This window comes from Ochotona princeps, chromosome 1, assembly GCF_030435755.1.
Source record: "Ochotona princeps isolate mOchPri1 chromosome 1, mOchPri1.hap1, whole genome shotgun sequence".
Classification (NCBI taxonomy): domain Eukaryota; kingdom Metazoa; phylum Chordata; class Mammalia; order Lagomorpha; family Ochotonidae; genus Ochotona; species Ochotona princeps.
Genome location: NC_080832.1, coordinates 111,127,811 through 111,145,383, shown reverse-complemented (window position 1 = coordinate 111,145,383; position 17,573 = coordinate 111,127,811). Strand labels below are relative to the sequence as shown.

Sequence of the window (17,573 nt, the reverse complement as noted above, 5' to 3'; positions counted from 1 at the left end):
CGTCTATTTTCTTTACGCCTCATCCACGCACCCTTCTCGAGTTCCGAACTCAGCTGGAGCTGGACTCCTGCACTCTCTTTCTCCTTCACTATCATTCTGTCTTTTAAACGAATCTTCTAAAAAGAAAGTTAGATTTCTGGGGTGGGGATTCAGCACAGAAATGAAGGGACTACTTGGATGCCCATATCAGTTATCAGAATGCCTGGGTCCAAGCCCCAGCTCCACTTCTAATTCCAACTTTTGTGAATGCACACGGTGGGAGGCAGCAAGCGGCAGCTCTGTTACATGGCTTCCTGCCACCTCCTGGCGATCAAATTGGGTGTCAGGCTCCCAGACTTGGTCTGACCCAGTCTTGGCTGTTGTGGACACTTGAGGAATAAACCAGCGGATAGATTGTTCAATCCGTATCTTTCAACTATCTTTTAAACCAATAATTTTAAAAATATTTATTTATGTATTTGAAAGGCACAGTTGTAGAGACGGAGGGAGAGACACAGAGAGAGATTTTTCATCTACTGGTCTATTCCCCAAATGACCATGAAAGCCGGAACTGGGCTGGTCCAGAGCCAGGAGCTTTTTCCAGGTCTTCCACATAGATGTAAGGCCCCAAACACTTAAACCATCTTCTGCTGCTTTCCCAGGTGCATTAGCAGGGAGCTAGACCAGAAGTGGAGCAACTGGGACTCAAACCACCACCCATACGGATTGCTGGCACTGCTGGTGGTAGCTTTATTTGCTACATCACAGTGCCAGTTCCAAATCAGTGAATTTTTAAAAGATATATTTTTACTTTAGATAGTGTCTGATTTTCCTTATGGATAGTATATACATGTTTATAAACAGAAAAAGGAATACAGGCCTTACTTAAATGAAGTCAAAAAAAGTAAAAATCTCATTTTGGTTATTGATAGGGGAGGCATTGCCAAATAAATAGGGCAACCTGAGGACTGGAGGTGCCTGTACCTGGGACCCTTTCTGCTAGCTGTGTGACCTTGGGCAGGGGCCACAGAGTCTATCAACTTGTCTCTCATCAAACAAGCATTCCCATCGAGGCCACAGGGCTCACACACATAAGGAGAGGAAGAACTGGGCTTGGTGGCATGGCCTAGCGGCTAAAGTCCTCACCTTGAACGCCCCGGGATCCCATATGGGTGCCAGTTCTAATCCCGGCAGCTCTACTTCCCATCCAGCTCCCTGCTTGTGGCCTGGGAAAACAGTGGAGGACGGCCCAAAGCTTTGGGACCCTGCACCCGCGTGGGAGACCCGGAAGAGGTTCCTGGTTCCCGGCTTTGGATCGGCGCAGCACCAGCCGTTACGGTCACTTGGGGAGTGAATCATTGGACTGAAGATCTTCCTCTCTGTATCTCCTCCTCTCTGTATATCTGACTTTGCAATAAAAATAAATAAATCTTTAAAAAAAAGAAAGGAGAGGAAGAAGCCACACGGAATGCCAGGTGTCGGCTTCCGTTCTTTTGGGGTATCTTGGTGACTGGCACTTAGCACACTCTCACTAGCAGGTGCATGGTTTCCCATGAGGAGTGGAATCCCTAATGCCTGATCACTCTGCCAACAAACAGGCTTAGGATCAAGTTCTGAGCAAGACACAGCCTCAACAATGAGCTCAGAGACATGGTTAACTCAACTCATGCAGGAGTTAGGTCATTGATTTAGTCAAACTGTGCTGAACAGGCCTGATCCAGCCTGGCCTCTGAGGAGTGCACAGAGGAGTGGGCGAGGAGAAAAACATAGAAAGATCACTTTAAAGAGGAGAGAAAGGGAAGGGAAGAAAGAGGAGAGGAGAGCGGAGGAGAGCGGATGGAAGGGAAAGAGAGAGGAGAGGGGAGTGGGGGAGGGATTACTTCTTCAAGGTGGGAGGAAGGATGGGCTGTGTAATGTGTATAACCCCTCACCCCAGCCACCCATGGCTCATCAGAACATTCAGAGAAAACAGATGTGATTTTTAAAAAAAAAGCATGGATTTCACAACTTTTTACATCAATATAAACTTATCTTTGAAGCTCATTTTCCACAAACTTTCAAAATACGCTCACACCCTGAAGTGTGATTGGAATAGCTGACTTTATATCATGTGTATTGCATGACACACAATAGTAAAATAAATGGCAGGTTGGGAGGGTGATGAGAGAGAGCCAGGCAGGGTCCCGTGCGGGTGCCCGCCCTCTGAGCCAACTGCCACAGCTTCTTCCCAATGCTGCCAGAGCTTTCCCTTGTCTGTCCCCAACATCTGTTAACCACCACAACCTGGGCTATCCATCTGGGGACAGGCCCTGGTGGCTGCCAGGGCCAGCTTCATGCTCTGTAAGGCCCAGAATCCAGGGGAAGCCAGGGACCCTGAGGACCAAGAAATTCAAGGTGTACACCACAGAGCAGTAAACGGAGCACTTGATCAGGTCACATGGCAGGGAAGGGGATTTCAATGGGACAGTCCCTGGTCGGGTGATACGAGGCAGGATATCAGGAGACAGGGTGTGTTTCTGAAATGTTTAAGGATCTCATACAGATCAGTGCACACATTACAGGTGCGCAGCCCGGGGACTATCACAGACAACATCCTTGTATCCACCCCCAGACCCAAAGCCAAACGTTCAACACCCCACTCACTGTGAGAGGGTTTATCTGCACATGAGTTATAGCAGCCAAAAAGCACAAAAGTCAAAAGCGGCTCTAACGCCCATTAGCAGGGACAGGAGTAGTGAGAGGTGGGACGTTAACAAAATGAGGCAGTCCTGTCCCCCGACACTTTCCCGTTGACCTTCCTGTGTGGCCTGGGTGCACTCCACAGGGGCACAGAAGATGAACCTGGAGTTGAGGGAAACAGAAAGTGCCCCATGAAGAGGCGTGGCTTAAGGAGAGGCCGGGTCTTAGGGACTGGATGTTGGGAAGCTCCAAGCAACAGATCAGGGAATTTCCACAAAGGTTGTGTGAGTCTCTCCTGACTGTGGAAGGCTGCTTCCCAGAAACCTGCTCCAGCAGGCTGGCAGACTTTGCCCTGGGGATACCCAGAGCACAGCGCCCAGCACTGCACCCCCCCAACCCCACTCCAAAGCCACACCCCTGTCTGCAGCCTGCCCAGGCAAAGGCCAGCTCCCACCTGCAGTTTGAGCCTCCTAACCCACCCAGCTCCCTGGGGTGTCTTTTCTTACAGTATGCTTCACCTAGAAGTCCATGCACTGACTTGGCCAGCACAACCAAGGAGACCATGTTCTGAAAAATGAAAGATGATTGAGACTGGTGTTGTGATGTAGTGCACTTAGCTACCACTTGTGACCCTTGTGGGGGTGATGTTTGAGTCCCGGTTAATCCACTTCTGATCTAACTCCCTGCTAATGCACCTAGCAAAGCAGTGAAAGTTGGCCCAAGTACTTGGGGCTTTGTCACCCATGTGGGAGACCCAAATGAAGTTCCTGGCTCCTGACAGCCTGGCCCAACCCTGACCATTGTGGTTATCTGTGGAGTGAATTAGAAAATGGAAGATCTCTCTCTCTCTGACATGGATCAGCTAAAATAGACAACAATATACAAAAGTGACAGTGTGGGGCCCAGCACAGTGGCCTGACGGCTAAAGTCTCGTCTTGAACGTGCCGGGATCCCATACGGGCTCCAGTTCTAATCCCAGCAGCTCCAGTTCCCATCCAGCTCCCTACTTGTGGCCTGGGAAAGCAGTCGAGGACGGCCTAAAGCAATGGGATTCTGCACCCGTGTGGGAGACCTGGAGGAAGCTCCTGGCTCCTGGCTTCGAATCAGCGCAGCTCCAGCCGTTGCAGGCACTTGGGGAGTGAATCATCGGACGGAAGATCTTCCTCTCTGTCTCTCCTCCTCTCTGTATATCTGACTTTGCAATAAAAAATAAATAAGTAAATAAAATAAATCTTTAAAAAAAAGATTTTAAAAAAGTGCCGGTTTGGGTGAGGCTGTTAGAATGCTGAGAGCCTCTGGCCTGCTTAATGTTATCTGTTTGAGGGCATGCTGACCTTGGTAGCTTTCACTTTGTCTGCTTCAGATGTCATTGCTCTTAGAAAGAACAGATCGTTACCAGTGACCACCCCGCTGTTCTGCACATCGCATGACTATGTGCATAAACACAAACACTTTAACTATAAAAATCCTGGAGCCCGGCGTGGTGGTCTAGCGGCTAGAGTCTTCACCTTGAATACGCCAGGATCCCATATGGGCTCCAGTTCTAATCCCAGCAGCTTGACTTCCCATCCAGCTCCCTGCCTGTGGCCTGGGCAGGCAGTAGAGGATGGCCCAAAGCCTTGGAACCCTGCACCCATGTGGGAGACCTAGAGGAAGTTCCTGGCTCCTGGCTTCGTATCAGCGCAAACACTGGCCGTTGTGGTCACTTGGGGAGTGAATTATCAGACAGAAAATCTTTCTCTCTGTATTTCTGACTTTGCAATAAAAATAAAATAAATCTTAAAAAAAAATCCTGATTAGCCTTCCCCTCAACACACCATTTTGCAAGGTAGTGGCCGCCCTACTCCATATTAAACTTTCATTTTTCCTTGAAAAATCGAAGATTCTGTATTCTGATTTACAACACTCTGTGTGTGTATGTGTAGCTGTACCTTTCCAGTGAATAAAATAAATCCTGAAGAAATAGAATGGGATGTATCTGATAATATTCATGCAAAATACAAACAGAATTATGCAAAACCACAATGCTTCTTTTGCAGGAGCACAAGCACAAACATGCTCACATGACAAAGACTGGGGAGAGAAAGGTGTGGAATAAACACACACACCTTCTCACAAACCGTGTGGCCTTGTGGGGCCAGTGATGAAGCTAATGAACCTCACCATAGATTCCAGGGGTGGGGAAACTCTAGAAAAAGCAAAAGCAAACAAACAAACAAACAAAAAAAACAGTGAATTTCTTCCACTTTCAAGCATCATGCACAATCATGAAACACCAGAGATATTCTGACTAAAAACGGGAATAAAAGGAAAAGCCAGTCATCGCATGATTCATTAATGAATGTGGATGGGTGGAATTCTGTCCAGTGTCATAAGCCTCGAGCTTGATATGAAAGGGAAATTCAATTTCCATACAGGAATTTCATGTATGAGAAAGCAAGCACAGGAGGCAACAAGAGACGGAACACACAGCAGTCAGCGTGGGAGAGACTACCTGGGGGCCGGGGGGCTCAGCTGAGCCCCACACTCTTACACCGCGTCGCCCCCTCCCCACAGAAAAACAGGAGCCCTTCCAGATAGACGAATGCACCATGTATAAAAATAGTCTCAAGATACAGGAAGGAAAAAGAGAATGTGGAAATGGTGATCTCACTCAACTTCCTGTAGCCCTTGACCATAAGCATCCTAATCAACTATGTAAAAGCCATCAAACAAAATTAATGCAAAAAAGAGAAATAGTTTCAAAAACTCACCATGTGCCTAAACAATTACATTTAGGTTCAGAACTTCCTAAGCAGAAAAATGATAATGAGTAAACACGTATAAAGGACAAATGATAGAGTTGCCCAGGTCAAAATTATAAATGTGTGCATGTAAAAACACCAAAAAAAAAAAAAAAAGCCCAGTTAAAAGTCCAACAGCAAAACTGGGAGAAATTATTTGCAAGAAATAATATAAAGTGTAATTCCTTTATAAAGTGCCCAAAAGTAAATACATGTGTAAATAAACATAAATTTCAAAAATATCCACCAGTGCAAAATAAACACATTTAATGTCACTTTTGGTGTATAACTGCACCTCATATACAATGGCTTACTTCCTTGGATATATGCTTGAAGCAATATTAATTAAAAACTTCAGGACTTAAATTGCATATGCAGAATAAACCAAATGATATCAGAACACCCATAGATAATTTTTAATGGAACTATAATTTCCTAAATATTAGAAGTAATTTTCTGTTGGGTTAGAATTACAGATAATTTTTACTTACAAAACATTCTTTGTGAAGTGCTCAAAGTTTTTCATAGAAAATGTGTGTGAGTATTATTTACGCATCCAACTGAAGATGTGTTAACTGTTTCCCTGGGACAGATGCCTGCCAGGAGAACTGGACACCCACACACACACCCTCTTCTCGGGTAGGGGGCATTTGGCTCAGCAATGAATGAAGACACCACTTGCAATTCTCACATCACCCCCTGGAGCACCTGCATTCAAGTGCCAGCTCCATTCTCACTTCCAGCTGTCTGCAAATGTAGACTCTAGCAAGTCAGCAGGTGATGGCTTGCACAGATGGGTCTCTGCCACGTGTGTGGGAGGCTCAGATTGAATTCCCCCCTCCTGGCTTTGGACAATAAGTAGAAGGGAGGAGAGAGAGTTTCAGAAGGTCCAGGGTGCTCTGGAGCTAACTGTCTGCCCTATGGGCCCTTCTATCTTGCCTTCCATTGACACCTTAGGCCAGATCGGAACAGACTCCAAAAGATTGTGGCCTCTTCTACAGGTCTGAGGTTGTTCAGGAGATGGGACAGAGGATAGTGGCAGCCACCAGCAAATGACATGCCACAATGAATGATCGGCTGTGACTCAAAGGGTGAGGGGCGCAGCCACCAGGCTCCATGACGGTGGATCCCTCTTTGGAGCAGTTTGGCTCACGGCCCCCAAATGACATGCTCAAGTCCTAACACCCAGAACCTGTAGGTGTCAAACTGTCTTGGAAAAAGTGTCTGCAGAGGGAATTAAGGATTGCAAGCTTGAGACCACCATGAACTTACAGGGGATTTAAAATCCAATGATGGGGAGTGGGCATTTAGTGGCTAAGAGGCCCATGTCCCACATTGGAGTACCTGGCATTGGTCCCTGGCACCAGCTGCTGATACTGGCTTTCTGTAATGCAAACCCTGGGGAACAGGGGTGATGGCGCAAGTACCCTTGGTCTTGCCACCTACGTGGAAGAGATCGGAGTTGAAGTCCTGGCTCCTGGCCCAGGCCTGGCCCTTACTACATTTTGGTGAGTAAACCACTAAGTGTATGGGATCTCTCTCTCTGCCTGCCTCTCAATAAATACAAATGTAACACCCAGTGACAGGCATCCTTATAAAAGCAAGGCAGAAGTCACCTGGAGTTACAGAGATGAGAGCAGATGGTCGTATAGAAAGCTGAGGTCAATGTTGCCTCTACCAACCAAGAGATACCAAGGACTGTGGCCTCCAAGGCAGGAGAGGAGCATGGTGTGACCTCTCCTGTGGGAGCTGGCGACAGGCTGCCACCTTGATGCTACGCTCTGGCTTCCAGAAAGTGCATCAACACTTTGCCCTCAGCTTCCATGTTAGTGGCAGCAGCTGCAGGCAGCAGGTCTACCATTTGCCCCAAGACCCCCTAGCAGTGTGGGACTCCAGTTCCTATCCCACCCCCATCAATGGCTTCAATCAGGCTCCTGGCTACTGGGATGTCCCTGTCCTGCGGGACAGGGCTCCTCGTGGGCACACTGTCCTAGCACCCAGTGGGAGAGTGAGGACTGCAGCTTTTTCCCTCCGGTTACCTTCATGGTGAACTACTCCTGGCCCTGAAAAATAAACACACAACAAAGAAAGAAAATAACCAATACCAAAAATCCATGTAGTGAAAACCACAGCCATGACCTCCTCATGGCCACCCTGGCTCTTGGGGACTTTGGTTCTAAGCCAGCCCTGGCCCTCCCTTGGAGTTTCCACCAGCAGAGGCAGCCCAGGAGGCGACAGCTGAGCCGAGCCTTCGGCCCTATGGAGCCCAGCAACAGATTGGACTTCGGCTCCAGGCTAGAAGCAGCTGTGCTTCAAGGAAGGGGTGGGCCCTGGCCTGAGCAGGTGACAGTCCTCTGTGCTTGATAGAGAGGACATCCCAGGAACCAAATTAGAAAGGCAAAAGAGAGACCATGAAAGTCTTACCAAAGCAGGAAGGGAGCCAGGGGCTGGGGTCGGAGTTCAGCAGCAAGGTTGCACACCTGCACCTTCAGCTCAACAGTGGTGCCTCAGAGACGCCATGATTTCCAGGAAACCCACAGGATCCTTTCCCTATGCACTCAGCATCGTAAATTCTCATCATTAATTATTATTTGTACAGATAGGAGCATTCCATGTATGCTGGTCTGTAACTGGCTCGTGTGTTGTGTGTGTGTGTGTGTGTGTGTGTGTGTGTGTGTGTGTTTTAATTTGAGAAGCAAAGAGCCCCAGAGCCACAGTTTCCATTCATAATTCTCTCTCCCAAGTACCAATCAGGGTCCAGGATGCTCTGTTTTCCCTCAAACTTTCTGATAATGTGCCCCCGAGACGCTGCAAGTGACAGCTCAAGTACTGGGGCTCATGCAACTTATGTCAGAGACCCAGATGGGGTTCCAGGCTCCTGGCCTCAGCCCAGCCCAAAGCTGGCTATTGAGGGCATCTGGGGAGTGGATCAATAGGTGGAAGATCTGGGTATATGTGTGTGTGTGTGTGTGTGTGTGTGTGTGTGAGAGAGAGAGAGAGAGAGAGAGAGAGAGAGAGAGAGAGACTTTTTCCCTTGCTCTGCCTTTCAAGTAAGTGGAAATAAATAAATATTAGAGAAAAGAGAACTCCAGGAGATGGGCAGTACTCTGGAGAGGTGTGCAGCAAAGCCCAGTGTCCTCCACCCCTGGGGGCATTAGGGAACAACTTTCTCTCCAACTGGCTTCTCAGCCTCCAACCTGTGCCCTTCCCTCTTGAAATGTTCTAGAGCTGAAGTGAACACAGCAGCTTCCTTCCCCCGCCCCCTTGCACATCACAGGCCTCCTGCCCAGGGCAACATGAAGATGGTCAGCAGTGAGGACAGTCAGGTCCCACCTCCAGTGCTCACCCTGGCACTGAGAAATAAAGGGTGGGGGGCTCTATGGCGTATCTATCCAGAAATCTCTACCCCTTCCCATCGCCAGTCCTCACCTGCTTCCACATCCCCGGCCCCCTGTGCACCTCTCTGAGCCTGTTAGCTGTTATCCATTGCCTGAACCACTCTAATTTCACTTTGCCTTGATTTAATTCTTAGAGAATTCAAGCATTTCACTTATTTATTTTTAGTTTTGAAATTTTTAACATATTAAATGTAGTTCATAGATATGATTCTAAGAAGATATTTTCTTCCTCCATCCTTTCCTTTTCTTTCTTTAAGATTTATTTGAAAGACAGAGTTACACAGACAGAGGTCTTCCATGTGTTGGTTCACTCCCCAAATGGCCACAACAGCCAGGGCTGGGCTAGGTTAAAACCAGGAGCCAGGAGCTTCTTCTGATCTCCCATGTGGGTGCAGAGATCCAAACACTTGGGCCATTCTCCGCTGCTTTCCCAGGAGCACTACCAAGGAGCTGGACTGAAGTGGAGCAGTGGTTCAAGCTGGGACTTGAATCACTGCCCATAAGGAATGCCAGCTCTAAGGCAGTAGTTCCACCCTCTGTGCTGGCCGTCTCCCTGTATTTCTTTGGTTAAGCATCTTTGTAAATGTTTACTAGCCTCTGAGTTTGTTCTTGAGATGATTTGCAACTGAAGAAAAGAATTCCACATACAAGTCCTGTCCTTTCCTCCAGAAAGCGTTCATTCTGGTTAAGAGAATTCAAGGATGCTCTGTCTCTGGAACACACAGTTGAGTCTCATCTGGCAGAGAGGAGAGACTGCACGTGCCCTGACAGCCTAAGGCAGCACCCGGGGCCACAGGGGCTGCCGCTGTCAGCCTCAGTGGTGGTGCATGGCTTGTTCCCGGAGGTTTCACCAGGACTCCACTTCACCTGCCCTTCCAGGGACTTTGAGAAATGGCTCAGCTGGCTAATCTTCCACCTTGCAAGCACCAGTACCTTATGTGAGCACCAGTTTGTGTCCCAACTGCTCCACTTCTTATCCAGCTCCCTGTTTGTGACCTGGGAAAGCAATAGAAGGATAGCCCAAAGCCTTGGGACCCCGAATCCATGTGGGAGACCTGGAGGAAGCTCCTGGTTCCTGGCTTCAGGTCAGTTCAGCTCCAGCCATTGCAGCCATTTGGGGAGTGAATCAGCAAATGGAAGTTCTTTCCCTCTGTCTCTCCTTCTCTCTATAAATCTGCCTTTCCAATAAAAATAAATGTTTTTAAGAAAGCCATAACTCCTTCCCTGCTGAATCTATCTGCTACCGTTTGTATTAACTGTGACTGAACCCTGACAGGCACAGCTCTTTATTTCCACCAAACCAGGTGAGATGGAGGACAACAAATCCAGATGCCGGGTACAAGAGTCATGAGTCGTGCTTGTGATGAGTTCTGAGTAGCCTTTTAATCAGATCTCTGGTCCCTGGAGAAAACTTGAAAAGGACACAAAGACCCCAGGAGGGAAATCAAAGCCACTGGGTCTTCCACAAGGATCACTTAGTGATGCGACGTCCCGCGGAGATGTTGGCCCTGATTGGCCAGCGGCTGCCATTGATTTGCATACAGGATGGCTGGCTCCGCCACAGGGGAGCTGGGAGACCCACACTCAATACCTAACATGAGATCACAGAGTACCCAGCCCCTTCCTGGGAGTAAGGAAAGTATGTCAATACAATGTGCTGAAAATAACCACCCCAGGCGAGGTATCTAATTCTGCCTGGCAGCAGAGGGTAAAGCTAGGGTACCCTCACGGGTCCTGCAGGGCATTCTCCATACCCTTCCACCTGGAATTAAAACTTGAGCATCTATTGGAGCTGGGATTAGGGGGAAATGAAGGGGGCACTGCCATCTCCCAAACATCAACTCTCCTGCCCCAAATTTTTGTTTTTCAAAGATTCATTTTTCAGCCCGGCACAGTAGCCTAGCAACTAAAGCCCTCACCTTGCATGTGCCAGGATCTCTATGGCAGCCCCACTTCCCATCCAGCTCCCTGCCTGTGGCCTAGGAAAGCAGTCTAGGATAACCCAAAGCCTTGAGATACTGCACCCAAATGAGAGGCCCCGAAGAAGCTCCTGGCTTCTGGCTTCAGATCAGCTCCAGCCATTATGACCAATTGGGGAATGAATCATTGGATGGAAGATCTTCCTCTCTGTCTCTCTTCCTATCTGTATATCTCACTTTTCAATAAAAATAAAAATCTTTTAAAAAATTAAAAATAAAATAAAAATTTAAAAGATTTATATATTTTATACAAATAAAAAAAGATGTATTTATTTTTATTGGAAAGGCAGACTTACAGAGAGAAAAGGAGAGACAGAGAGAAATCTTCTTTCTATTGGTTTATCCCTAAATGGCCACAACAGCCGGAACTGGAGCTATCTGAAGCCAGGAACCAGGAGCTTCCTCCAGGTCTCCCACATGAGTGCAGGGGCTCAAGGAGTTGGGCCATCCTCTTGCTTTCCCAGGCCATCCGCAGGGAAATGGATCAAGAGTGGAGCAGCTGGGACTTGCAGCACAGCCCTTATGGGATAACAGTGCCACAGGCAGAGGCATAAGCTACTATGCCACGGTGCCAGTACCACAACATTTACTGAGCTTTTCCATTTCTTTCAGTAATGCTTTGTTGTTTTCAGAGTACATGAGTTGTACTTTAGATTTATGCTTAAGTATTTTTCCTTCTTTGTGTTATGACACAAAGAACTCTTTTTAATGTTATTTTCAGATTGTTCATGGTTAGTCTTTATAAAACTGACTTTATTTAAAAAAATTATTTATTTGAAAAGCAGAATGATAGAAACAGAGCGAGAAAGAGAGAGGAAAAATAGCCTCCATCTGCTGGTTCAGTCCCCAGACAGCTACAGTGGCCAGGATTGGGTCAGACTAAAAACAGGAGCTGGGACTCCAACCGGCACACCAATGCAGGGGTAGGCACTGCAAGCAGTGGCTTCACCCACTGTGCCACAATTCCAACCCCCACAACGGACTTTCACGGTCTGCTCAGCCCATGGACCAGTTCTCATTTTGTGGATTTTTTCAGGTTTTGAAAATACAGTGTCGTGTTGTCTCTGAACAGAGACAGTTCGACTTCCTCCTTTCCAATGTCAGTGCCTTTGACTTCTTTCACCTAGCCAGACCCTACTGCTCAGAGGGTGGAAGCAGCCAGTTTTCCACCTGCCGTGACGTGCTCACAAATGGCCCAGCTCAGCCTGAGGTCAAGTTCTCATGGTCTTGACAGTTTGAACATTTTTATTATTATTTGTTTGTTTATTTTTGTTTTGATTTTTGCCCAGCCGATGGAGGATCTCTCTCTATGTGTGTCTACTTGTAACTCCGCCTTTCAAATACATTAAAAAAATATTTCTTTAAGATGAAAGAAAATGTGAACTTTCGCCATGGGTGGGACCGGCTGCCACCTCTGGGCTCTCGAGGACAGGAACCAGGATACCCGTCCCAGCCCAGTCTGAGACGGGGTATCACACCAGGACTGAAGACAGTGCCAGAGTGGGTGCCTGCCTCCAGGGAAGGCTTAGTGGGCAGCTTGGACTAGGGGGCCTGTACCCAGGCCTAGCGTTGCACAGGGGCCCCTGGATGGGGACTGCGTCAATGGTTTTGTTTGACACACTCGCTTTTGCAGAATATCTTTATTTGCTGCTGAAACCTGCATAGTCCAGCAACAACAACACAGGGGATGGGAGTGGCAGGTTTCTCACCCTGCAACCCTGTCTCCTGCTATGTCGAGTCCTTTGTGGGAAACCCCACTCTGATGCAGGAGGTTTTCAGTGCCCTGCCCCTTTCTGGGACTCCCTGTGCATCTCCACAGAGGGGTGGAAGGAGGTACCCACAGGCTCCCCCTCTCCAGGGTGGAGGAGCCTTCCATGCTTTGCCCCATCTCAGACAACCAGCCTTGTGTCCCCATAAGGGTTCCTCCCAGCCCTCTGACCAACCCTAGGAGCTGTCACCTTTCTCCAGACCTCTGGCGACTTCCCCCAGCGTGCCTGGGCAGGCAGTGACCACATTCACAATGTGCCCAAGAGTGGAGAGGAGCAGGACCCTCTGGGAGCTCAAGGGGCGCACCCCCATGGAGGGTAGTGTCGCAGGGTCTTGGCCTAGCTTATCCTATCTCCAGCAGTATTTTCATCCCAGATTCCAAATATTCATGGCTGCTGTGTTTGTTTAAGATTTATTTATGTGGAAAGCAGAGTTATAGAGAGAGATTTTCCATCCTCTGATTCAACTTTCCAAGTGGCCCCAATGGCCAGAGCTGGGCTGGGCTGAAGCCAGGAGTCAGGAGCTTCTTCCAGGTCTCCCATGTGGGTGCAGGGGCCTGAGTACGTGGGCCATCCTCCACTGCTACTTTCCCAGGTCATTAGCAGGGAGCTGGATGGGAAGTGGAGCACCTGGGGCCTGACCCGGCACCCATATGGGATCCCAGCACTTGCAAGGGTGAGAATTTAACCACTGTGTGAATATGCCAGGCCTCATGCAAGACTTTTTGTTATTCCCTAAATCAATTCAGTATAACATCTATTTACATTAGATTAAATTGGGTATTATAAGTCACCTAGAGATGACTTAAAATATACAGGAGGGTGTGTGCACAGGTTATGTATGAACACTACACCATTGTATCCAGGAATTTCCATGTGTCTGAATTTTAATATCTGTGTGGGTCCTGGGACCAATCCCCTGTGAATACAAGGGATGCTGTTCTAGGATACAGGCATATGCATATTCCTTTTTTTAAAGATTTATTTTTTGTTTATTGAAAAGGCAGGAGTGAGAGAGAGAGAGAAAGTCTGTCATGTGCTAGTTTACTCCCTGAAAGGTTCCAGAAACCTGGGCTGTGCCAAGCTGAAGCCAGAAGCCAGGAGCTTCCTTCAGGTCTTCTACGAGGGTGCAGGAACTCACGCACTTTGTGTAGGAACTCAACTGCTGCTTTTCTAGGCGCTTCAGCAGGGAGCTGGGTTGGAAGTGGAGCAGCCAGGACCTGAACTGGTGTCCATATAGGATGTTGATGTCACTGTGGTAGCTTCATCAATTATGCCATGACTGCCACAACTGCCTGCCACCGGCATTTGGGTATTTCAGTTTCTTGTACAAAGGAGCTCTGGCAGGGACAGGTAACAGGCTAACAAGCAAAACTGGAATTTGGGGAAGAAAATAAGAGCCAAAGTTTTCCCTGTGAACACAAACTTTTTATGTCATTCTCATTTTGGAACCGTATGTGTAAATACTGCAAAAGAATTAAAAAGTTCAAGAAAAGGGAAATTTTAGAGTCTGCTCCATGCCAGTCAACCATGACCTAGGTGATGATGGAGCTGAACAGGAACTGCCCTAAAGAGATTTTAAAAACCTTGAGCTGGGGTCCAGCAGGATGGCTCAGTGGCTGAAGTCCTCATGTGCTGGGATCCCACATTGGCACCAGTTCGTGTCCCAGCTGCTCCACTTCCCTTCCAGCTCCCTGCCTGTGGCCTGGGAAAGCAATGAAGGACGTCCCAAAGCCTTGGGAACCTGCACCAGTGTGGGAGACCTGGATCCTGGATCCTGATAGGTTTAGCACTGGCTGTCATGGCCACTTGGGGAATGAACCAGCAGACAGAAATCTTTCTGTTTCTGCTTTTCTTTCTGTAAATCTGCCTTTCCAATAAAAATAAATAAATCTTAAAACAAAACCTGGGGTCGTTTCCCTGTGGGGGGAGGAGTGTCATGCCACGTGGGTGCTACAAAAACTGAGTGAACAGGAACAAAAGGGCCCCAATGTCACAGAAGCAGCGTGCACAGGGTTTTGATGCTCAGTAACACAACGATATTTATTTCCCTTTGAACAAGGTACTTAGATGAACTTTTAACTTCTAACAATAAACGTTTTAACACTTGAAATTATTTTTAACAGGGGAATGAGGGAAGAGGAGATGAGCAAACAAGCCCAAAGGGAGGCCGATGAACAAAACACATCCACCCAGCAAAGGGTCAAACCCCCACTGATGGGGTTACTGGCAGCAGGAAGCCAGCGCCCAGCTTTTCTCTGTGACCAGCTCCCATCTCATTTGGTCTGGCTAATTTTCCAGAAGGCAGGGCTGCTGGCCAGGGTGTATGCAGTCCCAGCTGTAGCAGAGCCAGTAGAGCAGAGAGGTTGGTAGGCACGGCCGAGTGGGACGGACTTGGGGATGGCTTGCCAGGGGCCATAGGGCTAAGGACAGAAGTTCAAGGTGGTGTAGCAGTTGCAGACTCCAACGGTATCCGGGGTTGGGGTAGGGGTGGTGGCTGGCCCGTTACACCTGTGTGTTAGTCACAGTTGGTTTCCCCTGGAGAGGCCCAGGACAAAGCACCCACTTCTGGGACCCCAGGTTTGCGGATGAGGGCCTGTGGAAGGAAATCCTCAAACTAGGCTTACAAGGAGCGCCGAGACCCAACATGGCGTCCGCCGGTGCCCAGGCTTTCATCACGGGGGACCACAGACCCCTAATGGCTCGCTGCCTGGGCGGGTGCTCGGCCAGGGAGCCCACGGTGCTTCAGCAAGAAGGCTGAGGCGAAGAAGGGAAGCAAAAACCCCCCTTCCCCGTTTTCTGTAGAGGGCGGGAAATGGGGTTTCTGTGTGTCCTGGAAGACAGAGCGCGACGTGGATCTTCCGTTTACAGCAAATGCTCATTCCGGGCCAGGCGCAGCAGCACCCAAGCTCTCCTGAAGAAAAAGAAGACGAAACGAGCCAGGGCCGCTCTGCCATGCAGCGGGGGATCCTGTTTCCAAAGAGAGGGAGGAGAATGTTAGGAAAATAGGAGGGAAAAAAAAGATGAGACAGTGTAATCCCAAATTGAAAACACAATTACAGCGTTGCTTCAGTTCAGGTGACCGGCAAGCTGCTTGGGTCACGTTGTGGGTGGGCGATTGTAGCGGGACGTCACGGTCTTCGTGTGGCCTGCTGGGGTGACCCCATGGTGACCCCCGGAAAGTCTGATGCCCTGGCTAGGGGACCAGCAGCCTGTCCCTTGGTCCTTCCAGAATGCTTCCGGAAAGCTCGCAGGTTGGCTGCCTGGACTCAGGGAGCAGATGGGGTGTGGGTGGGTGTTAGCCACACTGCAGGTGATCAGCTTGCTTGAGAGCTGTAAGTTGGCACCACTGTGCTCCTGTGGGGGTCTCAGGAAGAGGAGGCTGAGGGGGCAGACCCCAAGGCTGTCTCCTACAGGGTTCTCACTGGGTGGCTGCACGTGGCTGCTCCCTTGGCTTCATAGAAAGCCCTTCTGGTGACATCAAGGCCCTGACCAGTATCCCTCATCCTTGCTTACTTTTACATCAAAACATTCAGCACCCTAGGACACTTGGATCAGTTGTTTATCCCTTAATGAAGTCCTTGAAACTGGGGGCATTTTTGACTCTTTTGGCACTGCCATATCGACAAGACTTAAGCAGAACCTGACACACAGCAGGTGCTTGATAAATATTAATCAAATGAATGAATGAATGATAAATCAGCAGTAAGCTCAGCCATCCAGAGTTGTTCTATCAGTAACTGGAGTTTATTAAAGGCCTTGGCTCCCTGATACAGTGGATTCCAGTCAGAAAACAATACACACTCTCATGTTTAAATCCAAGGGTGCCACTTAGAAGCCAACTGATTTCTGGTACCTTATAGTCAGACACTCGACTGCCTCTCCTGGGACACCTGTGATGGAATCCATGGTGCTGTTGGGAAAACTGAAGGAAACATGTAAACATGTCTCAAAAGGTTGGGAAAAAATTGTTCAGAAACTGCTAAGGGGCGGGTGCCTGGCACAGCAATTAAGCCATCTTCTGGGCCACGTACATCACTTTTGCGAGTCCAGCTCTGCTCCAGGTCCCCACACCCTGCTAATGCAGATCTTGAGTAGCAACAGATAAAAGTAGCTGGGTCCCTGGCACTGACGTTGGAGCCCCGGATGGAGTTCCCAGCTCATGGCTTCAGTTGTTGATGTCATGTGGGGAGTGAACCACAGAATGAAAGATTTTCTGTGTGTGTGTGTGTGTGTGTGTGTGTGTGTGTGCGTGCGCTGCTTTGCCTTCCAAAGAAGGACTTTTTTTAAAATAAATAATAAATTAGGTAAATGAACATCAGCTTTCCTGTCCTCTTTCTGACTGAGAAAGGCGTTATTTGTATCAGAGTCACAGCAAAAACAGATGGCATGTTCAAACTAGGCTAATTCAGGAAGGGAGAAATTACAGACTGTCCACAGAGGTGTAGAGAAGTCATAGGGATGCGGACAGCAGAACTGTCACCACTCCCAGGCCTGTGGGACAACGAGGCGCAATCTCCCCAAAGGAGACAGCCTGCGGAGAAAAAAAAAATGTCACGGCACAACATTTGTGAATGAGAAGTCTGTTTTAAAATAATTTTATATGTTAAAAAGTCACAGATGGCAGGTTTCAAGAAAACAAAGCAAGGAGTTGAACAAAAACCCCTACATAATAAATGGTAAAATAGAAGATGCTGCGCTGAAGGGCACAGAACCTTTCAGAAAACACCAAGCACTCACTTCAGCAGAAAGAACAGGAGAGCCAAATACGTGGCAGCTCAAATGTAACCAATTCATGAGACAAAAATGAGTTGTGGTGAGCTCCTTGGGAGGAAGTTCCCAGGGTGGAGTAACAGTTTACTTAAGACATCTAGGGAGTCAAAGTGACCCCAGTGCCTGGCACAATGGCTCAATGGCTAAATCCTCACCTTGCACACACCAGCATCCCATATGGGAACTGGCTCATGCCCCAGCGGTTCCACTTCCCAC

At 48.3% G+C, this 17,573-nt stretch overlaps 1 protein-coding gene across 1 annotated transcript in view; it reads right to left on the bottom strand.

The window, feature by feature from the left end:
- Window positions 1-15,185: 15,185 nt before the first annotated feature.
- The window catches only part of LOC101526420 (serine/threonine-protein kinase 38), a 113,520-nt gene continuing 111,132 nt past the window's right edge, over window positions 15,186-17,573 (bottom strand). The window contains exon 12 of the mRNA XM_058664041.1: window positions 15,186-15,554. Coding sequence (XP_058520024.1) covers window positions 15,450-15,554 — 105 coding nt within the window. The 3' untranslated portion in view covers window positions 15,186-15,449. The remainder of the gene's footprint in view (window positions 15,555-17,573) is intronic.